The 22334-nt window shown below is 34.9% G+C and overlaps 1 protein-coding gene across 26 annotated transcripts in view; it reads right to left on the reverse strand.

The window, feature by feature from the left end:
- The window catches only part of BAZ2B (bromodomain adjacent to zinc finger domain 2B), a 432513-nt gene that overhangs the window by 146864 nt on the left and 263315 nt on the right, over positions 1-22334 (reverse strand). For 22 of the 26 annotated variants that reach the window (XR_004271241.1, XR_004271240.1, XM_032286284.1 and 19 more), the window contains one exon: positions 3812-4000. The exons of the other annotated variants lie outside the window; for them this stretch is intronic. Coding sequence is in view for 20 of the 22 variants with exons in the window: in XM_032286284.1 (XP_032142175.1) it covers positions 3812-4000 (189 nt within the window). In the remaining 2 variants the exon portion in view is untranslated. The remainder of the gene's footprint in view (positions 1-3811; positions 4001-22334) is intronic. 26 annotated transcript variants of the gene reach the window in all.

Here is a 22334-nt window from a genome sequence, read left to right on the forward strand (position 1 = left end):
TTAAAGTGGAATTCATAGACTTTGTAAACAACTAAAAAATTGGTAAGGTAATCAAAGTGTAATAAGATTCAAATATTTTAGACATAAACTCAGAAAAAAAACATTTTAAAAAGTACTTGAGAATGTCAAAGGTAAAAAAGCACATAGCTGGGCGTGGTAGTGCATGTCTGTAATCCTCAATACTCAGGAAGCTGAGGCACGAGAATCACTTGAACCTGGAAAGTAGAGGTTGCAGTGAGCTCGGATTGCGCCACTACACTCCAGCCTGGGTGACAGAGTGAAATTCTCTCTCAAAGGAAGAAAAAAGTAAATAAGCACACAGTAGAGATTAGGAAAAACAATTGGAAAATGTGTGTTAAAAATAGCCTGATACCACAGAGGAAAATACAAAACAAGTAAATAAGATCAATTAAATAAAAAGATGCAAGTGGTAGAGCTTCTGAATGTAAATTTTAGAAATGTCTGGTATTATTTCACAGGAAATAATTTTTGTTAAGTGACAAGCTTACCTGTACTCTAAATTTAGGAAAATAAAATTTAGTCACAAACCAGCTTGTTGATAAAATGAAAAACACAAAATAAGGATTACATAAATCAGCATATGGTAAATTTCTAAGTATATTCAAAAGAAGTAACAACATAGTATTTAACTTTTTAATTTCTTTTTTTTTTTTGAGACAGTGACACTCTGTCACCCAGGCTGGAATTCAGTGGCCTGATGTGGCCTCACTGCAACCTCCATCTCCAGATTCACATGATTCTCGTGCCTCAGCCTCGATGGTAGCTGAGATTACAGGCCTATGCCACCATGCCTGGCTAATATTTGTAGTTTTGGTAGAGATGAGGTTTGGCTATATTGGTGAGCCTGCTCTCAAACTTCCAGCCTCAGGTATCCACCCATTTTGGGCTCCCAAAATTACAGGCAGGAGCCACCACCATGCCCAGTCAATATTTAACATATTTAACTCAAAGATTCTATTAATAATACTTCAGAGGACATAATGGATCTCAATTTGAACCTAGAAGATTGAGCAGAATTTAAAAATCTTTCATACTTGGCAGAGCCAAAAATACTTTGCAAAAATTCATGGTAATTTAATACCACAATTAATTACCAAAAAGTACAAATATTTTAAAAAATTACCATGAAATACTATTTCAATATAAAATGAAAATAATTTTATTATGCTATCCATTAAATAATTTTACATTTATTGATTTAATCTTATATGCATATTTTAGAAAGTACATAAAATGTAAAAATAAATTATTCCTCAATTAAAATTCCTAGTAATATCTTCCTGCTGTGTCCTCATTTATTTACTGGGTTATTTAAAATTGGCAATTTTGTTACTCTTCCGAATAAAGCCAATTATAGAAAATTTATATTTAAGTTACTGTATGAAATCTACAAATTAAACAAAATGAATCTTTGAAAACTAGGCATAGTCTCTGCCCATTTGGTAAAAAGTATGCTCATCTAGGCATACTTTTATCAATAAAGACACTGTCTTGTAATTGTTTATCCGTCTCCTAAAAACTGTAAGCAACTTATAACTGGCCTTGTGTGCAGAGAGGAGTAGCTGCCCAAAGAATACTGTACATTAAATGACTAAGTGAAACTTTTTGCTGGGGAAGCTATAAAAGTTTTTTCTATATAGTGAAGTATCAACATTATTGAAATCTAGATAAGTAATTTTTTTGGTTGGGGGAGGTTTTGAGACAAAATCTCACTCTGTCACCCAGGCTGGAGTGCAGTAGCACGATCTCGGCTCACTGCAACCTCCACCTCCCGGATTCAAGCAATTCTGCCTCAGCCTCCTGAGTAGCTGGGATTATAGGTGGGCGCTACCACGCCTGGCTAATTTTTGTATTTTTAGTAAAGACGGGGTTTCACCATTTTGGCCAGGATGGTCTCGATCTCCTGACCTTGTGATCCACCCACCTCGGCCTCCCAAAGTGGTGGGATTACAGGTGTGAGCCACTTTGACCAGTCCCAGATGAGTAATTTTTTAAATGTGTTAACCACCATCATTCTAGTACAAAAGACATTTAATTTTAATAATACAGTATTTACATTGTGATTTAGAAATGTTCAAAAGCAACAGTGTAATAAAACAGGATAAAACCATAAAAATATTTAAGACACCAGTAGCTATCTATATTGTTATTATCTATTTTGATATTTATTCAGCAATGATATTTTCAGTAAATATCTATGGAAAGCTTTTCTTACGAAACAATCATGCTGGGAACTGAATAAATTCCTATTAATATTTTTGAAGGAAATGTTATTACTTGGTTTAAGACTTCTTTAACTGTCCACTCACATTTCTCCTCCTCAGTGTCCTCGCTTCCCAAACAACTGAATTGAAGAAGTAATATGACTCAAGGAATAGTACTTGAACTATACATTTAACCATCTATCCTTTCTACATATAGTTTTAAAAACACTTCTTTCCTTTTAAAGAAGCATTTGATAAATTATTAACCATTAAAGTGGGCAAAAGAAAATAACCATGATAGTTACCAATTACGGACTAATTAAGTACACCAGGCACTGTATTTGGCACTAAATATTACTTAACTCCTTTAATCCTCACAAGAACCCGATGAGTCAGGTACTATTATTATGATCCTCATTTTTCAGATGAGAAAACTGAGGCTAAGAGGCCAGATAATTTCTTCCAGATCACACAGCTATGAAGTAACAAAGCCAGATTTAAATTCAGGCCTATTTGTCTCTAGAATTATGCTATAATGTTTTAAATTATTTTACGTACATTAATACATGCAACCCTTACTAAAATTTATTAAAATCAAATTAATCTATAGAAAACACATTCAAATTTAGGCTTTCAAGATAATATAACAAATTAAAGCCTGTTTGTCTAACGTTTTAATTAACTAATGTCTTACTGAATTACTAAATCCTTATAATCTATAGAATTTCAGATAATACAGATCCTCTCGCCATGTAAGTGGTACAACTGTATAGCTGTTTTAATCAAATACAGAAAAATAGGCCAGGCACAGTGGCTCATGCCTGTAATTTCAATAGTCTGGAAGGCCACGGCGGCAGATCACTTGAGGTCAGGAGTTCAAGACCAGCCTGGTCAACATGGCGAAATCCTGTCTCAACTAAAAATACAAAAAGTAGCCAGACATGTGGTGTGTGCCTGTAATGCCAGCTACTCGGGAGCTGAGACAGGAGAATTGCTTGAACTCGGGAGGTAGAGATTGCGGTGATCTGAGATTGCACAACTGCTCTCAAATCTGGGCAACAGAGCAAGACTTCATTTCAAAAAAACCAAATCAAAATAGAAAAATAAAGAAATTTAAGAGTCTAGCTCATTTTCCTTACATAGTGAAGAAAGTGAGAACCTAAAATAGGACTGTAAAAATACTTATTATATAAATTGAACTTCAGTTTCACACTAAGTTAAATAAGTTTTTTAAAAATCAAATAAGGCTGAGAAAAATTCATTCAGCTCTACACTTAGAATATATATACTTTTCTGTATATTATACTTCCATAAAAAACATGAGAAAAAACTTGCCTGAATTATTACCTTCTGTGACAGACACCGGTTTCTCTAGTTAAATACCTGGATATCTAACTAACTGCTCTGCCACCTAACACACTTAAGGTGTTTAATTTTTTACACATGATAAATAGGATTGGGCCAATTCTTGCACCCAAGTTACAATACACCAGGCATTACACTATTCCTGTTGTTCAACAAATTACTGCTTGAACATTCTTAAGCTTTCCTCCTTTCCATGAACACTGTTTGTAACAGATGTTTACCTGGAAAAGATGCTAGTTGGGGATGTGCTGCTAAGGCTGTGGGTGTACCAAGTGTCCCCAAACCACCAAATTCTGAATGCCCTGAGCTGGCTGAATGTAGACCAAAGACTGGGTGGCTGACCATTGGGAAGGCACTCGACACTGTGGACAGGTTAAACGGTTGATCCCCAGCTGTTCTGAATAAATGTCCTGGGAGGAAAAAAAACACACTTAAAGTTGGACTATAAAAACAGATGAGAATTATCTGATTTCAGTGTTTATAGTTAAAATTTATAATAATTTACCTATTTTTATGTTACATTTTTTCTTCTGTATTTTCTACTCTTCAAGCCCTAAAAAATGTTTCTAGAAACATGAAAGCACGATAAAAATAATTAAAATGAATGGTATAACTTTACTTACTTTGAATTTGAGATTTGAGATCCCATGTTTTAAGTAATTTTCACTAATTAAAATTGTTTGACCTGAGGAAGTGAGGCCAATTTTCTCTTAATATATGTACATTAATATATTATCAATATTTTTTACTCATAAGGAAAAAAAAAATCCTTTTAATCTAAGGTTGAAAGCCACTGAAGTAAGTCCAGAATCTGTCACCAAGTTAATACTCAAATTATCATACTCTCAGCAAGGAGATCCCAGTTTCAATGTGCCAGAGTTGAAGCTCTCATCTCTAATACAGTCATGAATTATTTAATGGCAGGAATTCAATCTAAGAAATGCGTTGTTAGGTGATTCAGTCATTGTGCAAACATTGTACAGTGTACTTATACAACCTAGGTGGTACAGTCTACCACCTAGTCTATAGGATACACCTAGACTATAGGATACAGCCTGTTGCTCCTAGACTACAAACCTGTTCAGAATGTTACTCAACTGAATACTATAGGCAGTTGTAACACAATGGTAAATATTTGTATATCTAGACATAGCTCAACCTAAGAAAAGTACAGGAAAAATATGGCATTATAATCTTATGGGCTACTGGCATATGTAGCCCATAAGAGTATAATATACTGAAATGTTGTTACGCAGTATATGACTGTACTTCCTAGGTGAGAAGAGTATCTTGACACCAAAAAGGGAGTAAATTCTAGTCTAATTAAACAATGCACAAGACAATATAAGAACTTAATGAATACACTTACAAAGATATTTCTAAATGTATTCACAAGTGGTTATCAATATAAAAATCATTTTTAACTTTCTCATAGTAAGGCAATGTTCAATTCAAATGAGTCTGACTTTTCAATTCTATTTTTAATCTAAAGAAAATCTAATAGTAAGTATTATAACTCCAGGTCGGAATGTTATATGATTTTTAAAAATGGCTTATTTTTCATACTTTGCAGGAATTTGGCAGAAAATTTTTCTAATACTTAGAAATCTTCCCTGTACTTCCAGGAAATAATTAAGGTAACCTCACTTGCTACCAGGAAAAGAGAATACTCTAGGTTATCTTACGAATTTACTGTATAAACAGTATTGTGCTCTGTGTTAAAATTAGAATAAAGCTTCCATATTATCTCTTGTTTATATTACATCAGTCCTGACTGTGCACTGCAATTTAATTAGTTTTAACATAGTATGTTTGAAATTTCCAAATATAAGTTTAAAATAGTGTATTTACTGTTATCATTTAGTCATTAATCAAATCTCTTCCCTTTTTTTTCTTGCTCCGCTTCCCGGGTTCAGGCAATTCTCCTGCCTCAGCCTCCTGAGTCGCTGGGATTACAGGCACGCGCCACCATGCCCAGCTAATTTTTTGTATTTTTAGTAGAGACGGGGTTTCACCATGTTGACCAGGATGATCTCGATCTCTTGACCTCGTGATCCACCCGCCTCGGCCTCCCACAGTTCTGGGATTACAGGCTTGAGCCACCGCGCCCGGCCCAAGCCTATATTCTTTATTAAAATAATGCTGTATTCTTTACTGAAACAGGAAGATATGAATGACTTTAAAAATAATATTTAAATAAATTGTATTAACTATGTTTTACATCAGGCTATAGAGAAAAGTTCTGATTCAGGATAGTGCTCCCACTACAACAAAGCAGTAACTAGATCTCACAGGGAAGATCCTCAAAGTGTCTTTGCAAGGAAAGCTCACAAAGAAACTGTAAGTTAAGAGGACAAGGAAAGGGCATAAACTTGGGTGTCTTCTCTAAGTCAGCTAATCATTGTTTTTGTTGAGTTGGTTCTTCTGCGTTATTAGAATGGACTGCATTAGCACTGAAGATGAGTCAAAATAAAACAGAGTATGCTATTGCCAAAAAACTTACTCAAATGTCACTATCTTTGAGACCAATGATAGGCTACCAGAAACAGTGTGAGTGTGTTTTTTTTTTTTTGGCAAGTTCTCAGAATTCCAGCTAGTTTCTTCAAAAAATGAGCTTGTAACTTTAAATACCAGTGTTTACTTTCATTTGTTATTACACATAAAATCTCTGGTTCTCACCAATCAATTCAACTTCCTGACTCAAATTTACTTAAATGTTTTATTTATAAACATACTATGATCAGTATGTTTACACTTCATCAGTACATTACATTTCTTTCTCCATCAATTTGTGTGGTAAGCGAGTTGAACTGAACATTGCAGTTTTGGGGAATTCGGGGTCACTTGTAATTTATATTTTACAAATTTTAAATTGTATCAATTACATGTATGTAGTCATGATTTAATACAAAGAAATTTGAGGGAAGTAATCTCAAAGCTACAAAAGCTATATTAAATATAAAAATTCAGAACAATTTAAATTATCAATGATTAGAAACTGATAGAAATACTTCTGTAATAACTAACTATAATTACAATTAGTTTTAATAAATAATTGGTAGTGATAATTGGTAGTAATTAATAAGTAATAAATAATTGGTAGTATGCAGCATTCTTAGATGTATAGTTACAGCATTAATTTCATTATTGGGAAGAAGCAAAGAAGCTAAACTTTGTAGTCTCACAAGCAGAAAACATGAGGAATAGGTAAATGAAGTTATCACTCTTGCAGCAACAATTAAGAACCAATGATAACATAATTTGACAACAAAAAGTTCTTTTTTAAATCTAAAAAGAATGGAATCTGGAAGCAATTAAGTAGAAAATTTCAGTAAAATGAGCTGTATGCATCACAGGTTCAAATGGAAAAAGATATATAGATCTGTACACAAGAATGACATCTATGCCTGGCAATAATGCAGAGATGGGCGTTCAGATCAAGGCTACTTCAACTCTACTTTCTAATTCTTTCTTCTAAAATTCTTGGTTAAAATAATTAAAGCATGGAAAGCATCCTTAGTGACGATGAATCTTACAGGTCCACTCCTTGCTGGTGAGAAAAAGATTTACTTCTATATTTAGTAAAGTAAACTACGATCACTTATCACGATTGTAGTAATATCATACATTAAAAAAAAATACACCAGAGACTTCCTCTGTTTCATGTGGAACAGTTATACTACAGAAAGGAAATAATTCAAGTATACATTTCACAATTTTACTATATTTTGCCTTTATAGCAAGAATTAAAACTCAGTGATTTTTTTAAAAAGTAAACTGTCTCATTAAAAGGTTCCGTAACGTTATAAATATAAATTTAATAGTGTTTTTTCTACCTTTTACAAAACACAGATAGTATTTCTGTGTAAAAATCTTCCAGAATTATTCTGTTATTTAACAGTTTTAGTAATTGAAACATTTCATGAACATACCTATTAAACATCAGGTGCTATGCTCAGTAACTGGCATACAAGGATGAGTAAGACAATTTTCTGCCCTAAAGGAACTCATGTATTGAGCATAGTTTAAACAGTACAAGAGTATTTTTATACCATAATGTATAAGTTTGTTAATATTTCAATATTACAAATCAGTACTGTCATATACAGGACTCAGTAATATATCCCAAACACCTAAAACAATGTCTGGTACATAACAGACATAAAATAAATTTTTTTGAATGAATTAATTCACTACTCATTTAGAGCAGAAGAGGCCTATCCATGGGACTCCTTCCAAAGGGTTTCAATCAGAACAAGAAGCTGTCTTGAGTCTTTATGCAAACTTGCAGTTATGCTTCCTAGATTCCTTTGCCTTATTTCCTCAACCCCTGATCCTCTTTTGTTAATATCACCACTGGCCCTTTATTTCTCCTTGATTGCATTTAGGTCACACATTGGATTTGATCACACAAAACCCTACCACCTCCAGGATCTGAAACTCTTTAAGTTTCACCCTTGAACAACAATTTTCACATTTCCATTCCCTTATTTCTCAGCATGACCTTTAGTCTTTCCCAGGGCCAATCCTGGACTCTGTCTATCTGTCTCTTTCCCCTTCAATACTACCAATATCTCTCCTTTGTTAACCTTAAAGGAAAAGTCTTACACTTGCTATGTCTGCTTGCTCATCACTTCTCAGAATCTTTTAACATTTGTGCCAAGCGTCAAGCCTCCCGTCCACTTGGTCTGTAAAACTGTAAAGTTTTCCTTACCACTAGATCCCTCTAATCTTTATTCTTTTCATTCTCAACCTCTTATATAAGTCTGGTATTCCTGATTGCCTCTTTCTTCTTCTTCTTCTTCTTTTTTTTTTTTTGAGATGGAGTCTTGCTCTTCACCTAGATTGGAGTGCAGTGGCACAATCTCAGCTCACTGCAACCTCTGCTTCCTGGGTTCAAGTGATTCTCCTGCCTCAGCCTCCTGAGTAGCTGGGATCCAGCTGTGTGCCACCATGTCCAGCTAATTTTTTTGTATTTTTAGTAGAGACAGTGTTTCACCACGTTGGCCAGGCTGGTCTCAAACTCCTGACCTCATGTGATCAGCCTGCCTCAGCCTCGCAAAGTTCTGGGATTACAGGAGTGAGCCACTGCTTCTGGTCCACTTTCTTATCAAAACCCACTTTCATCCTTAAGATCTAGGTCATGGAGGCCTCTTGATCCTCTTCTCAACTATACATCTTTCAATAATACTTTCTCCTTTATTAGATTTTCTTTTGCTTTTATTTTTCCCTAAATGTAAAAAATTCCTAAAGATTTTATCCAGCTATCTCCTTCCTTCTCCTATGCTTTCTCCTATAATATTTCACATGCTTATGCTGTTTAAACTATAACCTCTATGCAAATGAATTATAAGCCAGAATTTTAGATTTCTGAGGCAAAAACGGAATCTTATTTACCTCAGCATCTCCAATAATCTGAAACACAATAGGTACTTAATAAATTGTTTCTCACTGGTGTATTTTTGGTTACATTATCGTCCACTTGAGAATCTCCAAAGCCTATATAACATGCTCTTTGATTTCTACCCTTTATAACTCTATTATATACTAACCATTTCAAAAACATATTCTCAAAAAGTATTCCTGAATCTCCAGAAAGATAAATTTGGGGCCTCCTTTCAGTGTTCATATTATTGGAAATTTGTCTTTTATCATACCATTACTAGGGCATAAAAGTTATGAAGGAAACAGCCATTTCTTAAGCCATTTTTACTATTTACAAAACATTGCACAAAGCAAACTGTTATCAGTTGGCAGAGACAACATATCATAAGTCTGCTATAGGCACCTCCAAAATAATAGTTTTCAATTCTTTGTTTCCCTCCTCTTTTAAAAGGCTAGAATGCAGCAAACCACCATGGCACTTGTATGCTTATGTAACAAACATGCACATTCTGCATATGTACCCCAGAACTCAAAGTATATAAAACAATTCCAAAAAAAAGGCTAGAATAACCAGGAGTCATTCTTTAAATGATTAAAATATAACATGTCACTTTGCTCCAATTGCAAAAGTTGCTCACAAGGTTAGTAAAAGCTCACTGGGTATTTAGAATGATGTCTCTCTTGCGGCTTTAATTTTTTTATACAGCAGGGGTTGCTGTTTTGATTACATTCATGGCTCCATTGCCAGGACAATGTCCTTAGTCTTCAACTACCTTAATTAACATTTCAAACTACTCTTCACAGGAAAATTTTGATCACAGACTGATGATAGCTCAGCCAATCCTATAATTAGATTTAAAACAAAGCATATTTAGTATTAATAAAAGAGCAGAAAGACTCTTAAACAAAATGAAATACAACTCAAGTCAAATAGGCTCTATTAACCTAATGACTACAAATTATTATTATTATCCAAAATGATTTGGATATTCGAATGTTCCACTTTTAGAAAAGCAAATGTTTCTTACATTAATATACTTAATATCAACAGATTTATTGCTCACAAATAAAACTTGTCTTGATGAACGCTTTTGAGTTCTGCTCACAGAGAAAACATTTGCAAACTGAAGAATTATATGATAAAACAGTAGTTTTAGAAGACCACAATTTTTTATAGATACTAACATTCAAACATAGTTTCAATATTATGAATGTAAATCTTATTTTAGTTTCTATTTTAAGATAGGTAACTGTATACATTTTACATAATGAAAATTAATATACATCTGCAATGCCTATGTTCTCAAATTATAATAAGCTGAATACTTTTTAGCAAAGCATTTCAAATTCTACTAGCCAAATCAAATCACTATATACAAATGTGATTGAAACCAATACACAAATGCTGGTGTGTGTCAGTAACAAGGCATGGTAACTACAAATGCCTTTATTAATATTAATGAATAATTCAATAATGTTTTTCCCCAATAAGAATGAAATTGTAAAAAAATTGAGCTAACGCGGCCAGGCGCAGTGGCTCAAGCCTGTAATCCCAGCACTTTGGGAGGCCGAGGCGGGTGGATCACGAGGTCAAGAGATCGAGACCATCCTGGTCAACATGGTGAAACCCCGTCTCTACTAAAAATACAAAACATTAGCTGGGCATGGTGGCGCGTGCCTGTAATCCCAGCTACTCAGGAGGTTGAGGCAGGAGAATTGCCTGAACCCAGGGGGCGGAGGTTGCGGTGAGATCGCGCCATTGCACTCCAGCCTGGGTAACAAGAGCGAAACTCCGTTTCAAAAAAAAAAAAAAAAATTGAGCTAACGCCTTGAACCTAAACCACCAGTGAACAAAATCTCCCATCATAAGGAAAAGTCCAGAGAGCAAATAAAACAAAAATTATTGTAATAACTAAGTATGTGAAAGCATTCAATCTTTTTAAAAGTCAAGAAAATTGCTTACCATGACATTACTTTTTGTGTGTCTTTTAATCTTTCAATGCTACACAAAATTGTTACGTCATGTCTTCAAATTTTGTATCCAGTTCTTTAAAATGGTAAGCATAAATTTAAAATCGGCCTCTAGTGTACATCTTGCAAAGTATGACTAATCATTAAAAATATTAGTATATTCAAATAAAGTTCTTATGAGGACTTTAATTAATATCCGTAATAACTGAGTGTAATACCAAAATGAACATCATCAAAATTATTTCAACGCAATATTCTAATTACTGGCTCACATATTAAAATTCTTAAGTATATTAATGTTTAAATATTCTGAACTCATGTCTGTAATCCTAGCACTTTGGGAGGCCAAGGTGGGTGGCCTTGGTGAACCACCAAGCAACATGGTGAAACCCCATCCCTACTAAAATATAAAAAATTAGCCGAGTGTGGCGGTGTGTGCCTATAGTCCCTGCTACTTGGGAGGCTGAGGCAGGAGAATTGCTTTAACACAGGAAGCAGAAGTTGCAGTGAGCAGAGATTGTGCCGCTGCACTCCAGCCTGGCCAACAGAGTGAGACTCCATCTCCAAAAAAAAAAAAAAAAAAAAAAGAAAGAAAAAGAAAATTCTGAATTCAAAATGTCCAAATTCCGTAAACTTGAACTTTGATTAAAGAACAAAAGAAGTCTATAGTTACTGGTGACAAAACATTTCTCTCCAAATAATGCTCATTTCTCTCCTGCATTCTCAAAATATTTTGAGCCAGTAAGCCTTTTATTTTAACATTTAAAAAAATGGATGGAATGGAAACAAGGTCTTTTTTAAAAGATATAAATAGGTTTTATGTATCTTATACTGTATGAAATGTCATACGTTTCAGTACAGAAATATGAATATATTTGTCCCCCAAACTACACTGGTGGGGCGTGGAGTTACATAACATATGGTATATGCATTGTATTTTGTAAATATTAAAAGAAATGTCTTCTGATGCTAATTTGGCCCCAAGTGTTTTTTTAATTATAAATTGAAAATTCATAATGACATAAATTTATAGGGTACAAAGTGATATAATCTCTGAATACAATGTAGAATAATTTAATCAAGCTAGTTAACATAGCTATCACCTCAAATGCTTAAATTTTGTGGTCTGAACACTTGAAATTTACTCTCTTAGCAATTTTGAAATTGCTCTTATTAACTATGTTCACCACACTATGCAATAGAACTCAAAAAAAAAGAAAATTTCTCCTGTCTCAGATTTTGTACCTTTTGATCATCAACTTCCCATTCTTCCAATCCCTCGGCCTTTGTAACCACCATTCTACTCTCTATGAGTTCAATGGTTTTAGATTTCACATGTGAGAACATGCAGTATTTTGTGTTTCTGTGCCTGATTTATCTTATTTCACTTAGCATAATTTTCTCTGATTCCATCCATGTTGTTACAAATAAGACAATTTCTTTCTTTTTCAAGGCTAAGTAGTATTCCATTGTATATAAATACTAGATTTTTATTCACCTGTAATCAACCTAAGTATTGATTAATACTTTAATTAATTTAATTTTATTAATTTATTAATAAATAATTTTATTAATTAATACCTTGTCTATTGTTAACGGTTCTGCAATGAACATGGGAGTGCAGATATCTCTTTGACAAAATATTTCCAAGTCCTTTGGGTAAATTCCACAAATGGGATGGCTGGATTAAATGGTAATTCTATTTTTAGTTTTTGAGGAACATCCATACTATTTTCTATAAAGGCTGTACTAATTTACATCCCCATTAACAGTGTACAAGGGTTCCCTTTTCTCCATATCCTTGCCAATAGGCTTGTCTTTTGTCTATTTGATGAAAGCCAATCTGACAGGTATGACATGATATCTCATTGTGATTTTAATTTGCATGTCTCTAATGATTAGTGATGCTCAGCATTTTTTCATATATCTGATGGTCGTTTGTATGTCTTTTGAGAAATGTCTATTCATATTGGGTTTTATTTTCATTTTTGAGTAGTTATTTTGAGATTATTTTGACTCACAAGAGTTGAAAAAATAGTAAAGAGTTCCTACGTACTCTCTAATCAACATTACTTCTCCTCATGTTAACATCTTACATGACTAAAGAATAATTCTCCAAACTAAGAAATTAACTGTGATTAAATAACTTAAATAAATAATTTATTCAGATTTAATCAGTTTTTCCACCAATGTCACTTCTCTTTCCCAAGATCCAATCCAGGATCTCATACTACATTTAGGTGTTGTGCCTCCTTATTTGTATAGTCTGTGACATTTCCTCAGTCTTGTTTGTTATGACTTTAATACACTGAAGTGTACCGGTTAGAGGTATTTTATAAAATGTCCCTCTGCTTGGGTTTGTCTGATGACTTCTCATGATTAGAAGAGGTGATGCATTATTAGAAAAGATGGTCAATGTGCCCTTCTGAAAGCAACATATCTAGGGCCCATAATGTTGCTATGTAGTGCTGGTGACATTAACCTTGACCACTTGGTTAAGCTGGTATCTGCCAGGATTTGTTACTGTAAAACTACCATTTTCTCTTCAAGTGGCATTTTTATGAGAAAACAAGTCATCGGGAGCCTAGGCAGCTTTGGGAACAAAAGCTGCCATTTAATAACATCAAACATGCCAAACAAGCTTTGTTGAAGAAATGATGCACCAATACTCAGGTAAATGACTGTTCTTAAAAGATAAGAACAAGATTTCGAATAAGGTAAGTAAAATGAAAAAAATTAAGAATTCATAGATTAAAATGCTAAAAATACTATATGCTAAAAATAGAATATTTTATATATACTTTTATTCAAATATAGCTATACTTTTAGTAAGAAAATAGAAAAAACACTAAAAATAATACAATTCTTTTTTATTTTACTTACCTTATTCGAAATCTTGTTCTACTTACATTTCAACAAATAAGAAAGTCTTGGCTTTCCCATAATGAACATAAATTATTACAATCAGTTTTCAAAGTATAGACTGGGTATGTATTAGTTTGCTACGGCTGCTGTAACAAAGTACCACAACTGTGTGATTTGAACAACAGCGTTTTATTGTCTTATAGTTCTGTATGTTAGAAGTCTGAAATCAAGGTGTCAGCAAGACCATTTTCCTTCTGAAGGAACTAGGAAAGATGGGTTCCATGCTTCTCTCCTAGTTTCTTATAACATTGGGTATTCTTCTTGTGCCTTCACAGGTGCTTCTCGCAGTGTATGTCACTGTGTCTAAATTTCTCCTTTTATAAGGATACTGGATATACATTTTAACTTGATTAGCTCTGTAAGGTATCTATATCCAAGTAAGGTCACATTCTGAAGTACTAGGGGGTAGGACTCTAACCTGTGTTTTTTGAGGGGGAGGATACAATTTAACCTATAACATTTGCTTTATTTTTAAGAGTACTTAATTGACTTGAACACATTATCTTTCTCAAGTAGCCTACTACTAAAATCCCAAATTAAAACTACTAAAAAGTGAAGTAAAATAATATTTCAAAAATACTTGTGATCAAACCTTTCATTAAATAAACCCCACTGCAAAAAGAATAGACAGTTGAAAATTCAACAGCCTGGCCAGGCGCAATGGCTCACGCCTGTAATCTCAGTCCTTTGGGAGGCTGAGGCAGGAGGATCACTTGAGGTCAGGAGTTCAAGACCAGCCTGGCCAACATGGTGAAACCCTTCCTCTACCAAAAATACAAAAATTATTAGGCCATGGAGGCAAGCACCTAGCTACTTGAGAAACTGAGGTGAGAGAATCACTTGAACCCAGGAGGTGGAGGTTGCAGTGAGCTGAGATCACACCACTGCACTCCAGCCTCAACAACAGAGTGAGACCCTGTCTCAAAAAAGAAAATAAAATTCAAAAGCCTTTATTTAGGATTTACAGATGCCTGCAACATTGACACATCAACTATAAGAAAAAATTATGTTGCAATAGTTCACAGTATAACATAAATACTCAAAGAAACTTTGGCTTTATCCACAAACCATCCAGAGCAGGCCTATCTTATTCCCTGGTGATTATCTACTAAGTGTAAACTTAAGTTCTCTCTGTTTCTTATGTTGAGTTCTAGTTAAACCATAACTTTTGACTTTCAGGTTTGTTTTTTATACACTGCCTCTTCAGTAAACTCAACTGACCTTTTAAGATTCCTTATTCTGTGGCTTATGATGCCCATCCCCAACTAAAATCTGCATAGTCACTTGATATTACCAGAGCAAAGCACAGCACAGCTCAGAAAACTTATTAGAGTTAATTATTGTTTAAGTTTCAAGTCATAGTCCTATAAATTTATCTCTCCTTCCCTTCCTTTCCTCAATAATTACTTATTATTATTATATATTTTGTGCCAGGCGCTGACTGGACACATATTGGTAAAACAGATAAAGTCCTTGCCATTTTAACATAGAAGAAGAGGCAAATAAGTAAAACAACACCGAATGTTTAATTATAAATTGTGAAGAGTGCTATGGAGGAAATTATATGTACAGCAATTACCTCGATACTATGATTAGAGGTCTAATTAAGGTCCGTATTAGTCAAGATTCTTTAGAAAACAGAACCAACAGGATACACTGATTTATTATATGTGATTTATTATAAGGAACTGAAATTATGGAGGCTGACTCAGGAAAGTTGGTGGTATAATTCTGAGAACCGAAGGGCAGATGGTGTTAAGTCCCAGTCATGGGAGAATACAGATGTCCCAGATCAGTCAGTCAAGCAAATGGAACTATCTCCCTCTTCCTCCATTTTTTTGGTTCTCTTTAGTTAACAGATTAGATGATGCCCACCTACACTGGGGAGGACAACGTGCTCCGTCCTCTGATTCAATTGATAAACACCCTTATGGACACACCCAGAAATAATGTTTAACCTGAGCACCCATAAGCCAGTCAAGTGGACACAACAAATTTATTATTATAATATCTCAGGACATCTAACCTGAGACAAAGCATGAGGAAGAATCAGCTTTATGAAGATATTCCAGACAGAAGGAGAATATATTTGAAAATCTGAGTTGGGAAAGAATGTTTTTTATCCAAAGTAAAAGGTCAGGGGGGCTGAAAGATAAAGGGTCAGAATGAGAACAGTACTGGATAAGTTTGAAAAGGCAGGAAGGATTAGGTCACAGAGGATGTGCAGCCTTATGTAAAAATTAAGTTGAAAGTACAAAACATCCAACTAGAAACAGCTAGGTGAAACGGTTAATCTGGCTGGGAGAAAAGGTTAATCTAATGACTCATGTAACTCAAAAGCCTTTAGAAATGGCTCATTTTATAGATGAAGAAGCTAGATTGAAGGTTTACCAAGACCTAATTTCTCTCTCCTCTTCTGGTTCTACCTTCTCAGATGGGCCCTTCTTCCAAGGTTTCTGGAGTGGAAAGCTGCAGAGTTCAGTACAAGGAGAGGTGTTTTTCCTCCCCCAGCATCAATAAAAATCCCGGAATGGAATCTCTTCACTTTGATTAATTGACTTATATTGTGTCCATTCCTTAACAAATCATTGTCTAGGAAAGATGAGGTTTGAATTGGCTAGGCTGGGTCACATGCCACACATTTGTAGTGTCTTAGGTGAAAATTTTTTTTGAAGGAAGTGAGTTATTTTGGGGTGGGAGACAACTGCTGGTAATGGTGGAGGAGTGAAATGGTCCCATGAATCCTCCACAGAGAATAATTACTAAAATTGAGCTAAAAAAAAAAAACCCTGAAGATACGGGAAAGCATCCAGAAGCAGAAGGAAGGCAGAGAAAAGTTTAATCTGGAAATACGGTTAACAAGAAGTAAATAAAGTATGACTTTGTAGCTTTTTGGTCTAATAATGCTGCCTAAACCCCATAGTTAAAATTACAGACAATGGTCAAATAAAAAACAGCAGGCTTATCAACTAAAGGTCAGAATTCAGAGCTAAGGCAGCATCTTGAAATTCAAGGGAGAAATCTTGGTAGTGAGCAAACCACAAAAAGTATGAGACCCAAATTCAGAGTTTAAATTATCCAAATGCCTAGCTGCAAGTATAATATGCATGAATGAAAAGGGACTTCAGGGTCACTACAAAATAGCAGGCAGAGAATGAAGATAAAATCTACTCTTGAAAAGCAGAGCTATATATAGCAGATCTGCGAAGTTTGATGTATTTATTTAAAGTATACTCCCTCATCGTGATTATCTCAGGCAGCAGAGAGTCTGAAGTGTCACAGTACTGAGCCCAAGCCTGGCAAAGCAACTGGAAATTAGGGGGTAATCATAGAAGCAAAAAACAAAAACAAAAACTAAAAAGAAACCCCAGAAAAGAAACAGAGAAAAGAAGACTCATCTCTACCTAAATACTTTGCCAACCAAGAATTTTCACAGGTACAGGGGAGACTCACAGAAGTCTAGCACACAAAAGCAGAAGTGGGAAGCCAAAAGAATCATAGCACAAATATTATCAGTACATTTTTTAACCACAGTAAAACTAAAATGGATATTGATTTTAAAAACTAAATGTTAACAACTTCCAAACAAACCATCAGCCAAAGGAGAATTAACACAGGAAAACAGAAAATATTTTTACTGGAATGGTAAAAAAATGACACATAAAACTTATGTGCTGCAGCTACAGCAGTAATTACAAGGGAAATTCATAGTATTAAATACATATATAAGAAAAGGACAAAGGTGCTAAATAAACAATCTAAGCTTATTAGATCTAAGCTTATTAGACCTGAGCCAGGTGCAGTGGCTCACCCCTGTAATCCCAGCACTTTGGGAGGCTGAGACAGGCAAATTATGAGGTCAGCAGTTCGAGACCAGCCTGGCCAACATAGTGAAACTCTGTCTCTACTAAAAATACAAAATATTAACCAGGCATGGTGGCAGGCACCTGTGATCCCAGCTACATGGGAGGCTGAGGCAGGAGAAATGCTTGAGTCCAGGAGGTGGAGGTTGCAGTGAGCCAAGATTGGACCACTGCACTTTAGCCCAGGTGACAGTACGAGACTCGTCTCAGAAAAAAAAAAAAAAAAAAAAAAGAAAGAAAGAAAAAGTAGGAAAAAGAAGAGAAAAATCCTACCCACAAAAAATAGAAAGAAATAATAGTAAGAGCAGAAATTAATGAGAGAAAAAAACAGAAAATTGAGAAAACTCAAATGAAACCAAAAGCTTGTTCTTAAAAAATATATATAATTGAAAAACTTCTAATCACTAAAAAGAAAAAGCATAAGTTATGCATATAAATGATAAAAGAAAAAGCATCTCTACCAATCATACAGACATTAAAAGAATGAGGTGATATCTGGAACAACTTTAGGCCCATACATTTAATAACGTAGATGAAATGAACAAATTCCTTGAAAAACACCAACCAAAGCTCACTCAAGGAGGAAAAGATACCCTGAATCGTTCTATACCTACATTATTTATTTATTTTATTCATTCATTTATTTATTCTTTTGAGACAGGAGTCTTACTCTGTCTCCAGGCTGGAGTGCAGTGTTACAATCTTGGCTCACTGCAACCTCCGTCTCCCGGGTTCAAGCAATTCTCCTGCCTCAGCCTCTTGAGCAGCTGGGATTACAGGTGCCCACCAAAGAGCCTGGCTAATTTTTTATATATATTTTTTAGTAGAGACGGTGCTTTACCATGTTTGCCAAGGCTGATGTTGAATTTCTGACCTCAAATGATCTGCCTGCCTCGGACTCTAAAAGTACTGGGATTACAGGTGTAAGCCACCATGCTTGACCTATACCTACATTTTAAAAGGTGAATTCATGGTTTAATATTTTACAACAACAACAACAACAACTTAAATAACCAAAACTCTCCAGGCCCAGACGTTTCACCAGTGAATTCTACCAAACATTTAGAGAAAAAATAATATCAATTCTATATTCCTTGAAAAATACAAAAGAGGCAGGAATCTTACCCACTCATTTAATTAATTGTAAGAAAACTATAGACCAATAACCCTTATGAACACAGGTGCAAAATTCCTTAGGAAAATTTTAGCAAATCAAATCCAACAGTGTTTTATTTCTATACTTGTTTCCGGCATGACCAACAGTATTTTGAAAGGATAGCCCATCATAACCAAATGGGATTAATTCTTGAAATGCAAGGTTGGCTTAAGTATAAAAAAATTAATCAATGTAATTTGCCAAAACAGCAAGTTAAAAGGGAAAAGCCATGTGATCATTTCAATAAGTGCAGAAAATACATGTGACAATCTTTAATACCAATTTATAATAAAAAATTCTCAGGAAAGAAGGAATAGAAGGTCTGTCTTAGTGATTGCCAGGGTGGGGATGGAGGGAAGAATTTAACTTCAAAAAGATACAAGGCGACTTCCTGGAATAATAAATTTGTTCTACAGCCTGGAGGTTACATGAGTAAATTTGTCAAAATTCATTAAAGTATACATTTAAAATGGTGAATTATATTGTATATAAATTACACCAAAATAAAGAAATTAAAACTAGGAGGGTTTGCATACGCAGCTTCACTCTGTTCTGAGAGGAACAGATAAAAGCAGGGCAAGCATAGAAGTGGAGAGGCCAGTTAGAACGAAGTGCAATGACATAGGTGAGAGATTTTAGTGTAGACTAGGGCAGTGGTAGTAGAGACAGAAAGAAGTGTAGAGACTCAAGGTTTACTTTGAAGGTAGAATCAACAGAATTTAGATGTGGGGGTGAAAGAGAAATGGATAAATCCAGGGACGGCCATATCTATGGCTTAAGCTACCAGATGAATAGTGGTATCATTTAATGATAGAGAATGTAAAGGAAACAGGTTTTGGGAGAAAATCAAAAGTTTGGTTTTGGGATATGTTAAATTGGTTAAGTTTGAGATGCCTATGAAACATCTAGTGAAACGTTTATGTTCATGAGCTCAGAGAGAAAGTCTGGGCAGTCTTCCCATAGGTATATTTAAACAATAAGCCAGGAGATAACAGGCCTCAGAATCAAGACTTGGAAAATGCAACATTTATGAGTAAGGGAATTTGGTGGAAAAAACTTAAGAGAGAGTTGTATTAAAAAATGTAGAGAAAAACCCATGAGTGGTATAATGGAAGCTAAAAGGAAAGATTTTCAAGAAGAAGAGAATGGTCTGCTATGTTAAATTCTGTTGAGGTTGAGTGAGATGAGGATAGAAAGGTGACATTTGTATGAGTTGAGACACTTATGAAAGACAAGAAGAAAGCATATGTAACTATCTCCTTTCAGAAGTTGGGCTGTGAACATTTTAACAGAAAATAGGGCAATAACTAGAAGAGTATTGGGGATATAAAAATAATTTTGGGGCCAAGCGCAGTGGCTTACATTTGTAATCCCAGCAATTTGGGAGGTTGAGGCAAGAGGATAGCTTTAGTCCAGGAGTTTGACACCAGTCTGGGCAATACAGTGAGTCTCTACAAAAACTGAGAAAATTAGCTGGGCAGACCTGCAGTCCCAGCTACTAAGGAGGCTGAGGTGGGGGGATTGACTGAGCCTCATAGGTCGAAGCTGCAGTGAGCTGTAATCGCACTACTGCATTCCAGCTAGGCAACAGAGTAAGACTCTGCCTCCCTTGGCTCCCCCTAAAAAGAAGAGTTTTTTGTACATACCAGTTTTTTTTAGGATGGGTGATATTAAGAGCATGCTTTTATACTGACAAACATGATTCAGTAGATAAAGGAGAATTAATGATACAGTATAAAAGAAATTAAGTCCTGAAAAAGTCCTTTATATTCTTTAATAAAAAACCAATAGATATTTGCTATTGTCAGTGAAAGTTAACAGCCATATCACACTGAGTTAAGCACTTATTCTATTGGGCTTAATTTATATTCTTACATAAAACAGGATTTCAAATGAGATCTATAATAAATATACATAAGCTAGATGCTCTACTGAAATAGTTTTTATAAAAAATGGGCTGCTGAAATGGTAATAAAGTTCATAAACGTGTATCAGAAAAGTTTATTACAATGTACAGCTGAGGAGACATGGCAGAGGAGCTATAATCAGATGAGTTCAAATGGGGAGATAATTGGTTCATTCAAGATTTGTTTCAACTTCTTTTTAGTGTGCCTTCCAATGATGCAGGAGCTGGCAGCTAAAAACTACATTTACCAGTCTCTCCTGCAGCCAGGGTTCTGAAAGTAATTTGGATTCTGCCATTCAGATGTATTTGGAAGAATTAAAAACCGTTAAGTAAATGGTAGCAGATGAAGTATCCATTTTGCTGGTTCAAATCCAGCAGGCAGTGCAAAAAAGCCCTGGAGTTCTGTTGGTGGTTTATGATTACTGGACTGTAATCATTCATATGGGCCAGGGGCTAGCTCTTCAATAATTTTATAAGTACCTAATTGCTTATATTAAATTTCTTTCTGCTTAAAATAGCTTTAGTGATTTCTCTTATCTCTAGCTGAATTGACTGATACGTTAACCAACAGCCCAAAGTGATGAGAGTTCCAAAACCAAAAAGCCAATTCAGTCTGTCACACTGGCCTGATATCAAATAACCTACACTTTTTTTAAGTTCCAGGATACATGTGCTCAACGTGCAGGTTTGCTACATAGGTATATATGTGCTGTGGTAGTTTCTTGCACCTATCAACCTGTCATGTAGGGTTTTAAGCCTCGCATGCATCAGGTCCTAATGCCCTCCCTTCCCTTGCCCCCAATCCTCTGACAGCTGCCACTGTGTGATGATCCCCTCCCTGTGTCCATGTGATCTCATTGTTCAACTCCCACTTATGAGTGAGAACATGTGGTGTTTGGTTTTCTGTTCCTGTGTTAGTTTGCTGAAAATGATGGTTTCCAGCATCATCCATGTTCCTGCAAAGGACATGAACTTATCCTTTTTTATGGCTGCATAGTATTATATAGCATATATGTACCATATTTTCTTTATCCAGTCTACCACTGATGGGCATTTGGATTGGTTCCAAGTCTTTGCTATTGTGAACAGTGTTGCAATAAACGCAAGTGTGCATGTGTTTTTATAACAGAATGATTTATAATCCTTTGGGTATATACTCAGTAATGGGATTGCTGGGTCAAATGATATTTCTGGTTCTAGATCCTTGAGGAATTGCCACACTGTCTTCCACAATGGTTGAACTAATTTATACTCCCACCAACAGTGTAAAAGCATTCCTATTTCTCATCCTCTTCAGCATCTGTTGTTTCCTGACTTTTTAATTATTGCCATTCTAAGTGGCATGAGATGGTATTTCATTGTGGTTTTGATTTGCATTTCTCTAATGACCAGTGATGAGCTTTTTTTCATATGTTTGTTGGCAGCATACATGTTTTCTTTTGAGAAGTGTCTGTTTGTATCTTTTGCTCACTTTTTTATGGGGTTGTTTTATTTTCTTGTAAATTTGTTTAAGTTCTTTGTAGATTCTGGATACAAGT

Source organism: Sapajus apella, unplaced genomic scaffold (assembly GCF_009761245.1).
Source record: "Sapajus apella isolate SASKATOON/1434 unplaced genomic scaffold, GSC_monkey_1.0 scaffold18, whole genome shotgun sequence".
Classification (NCBI taxonomy): Eukaryota; Metazoa; Chordata; class Mammalia; order Primates; family Cebidae; genus Sapajus; species Sapajus apella.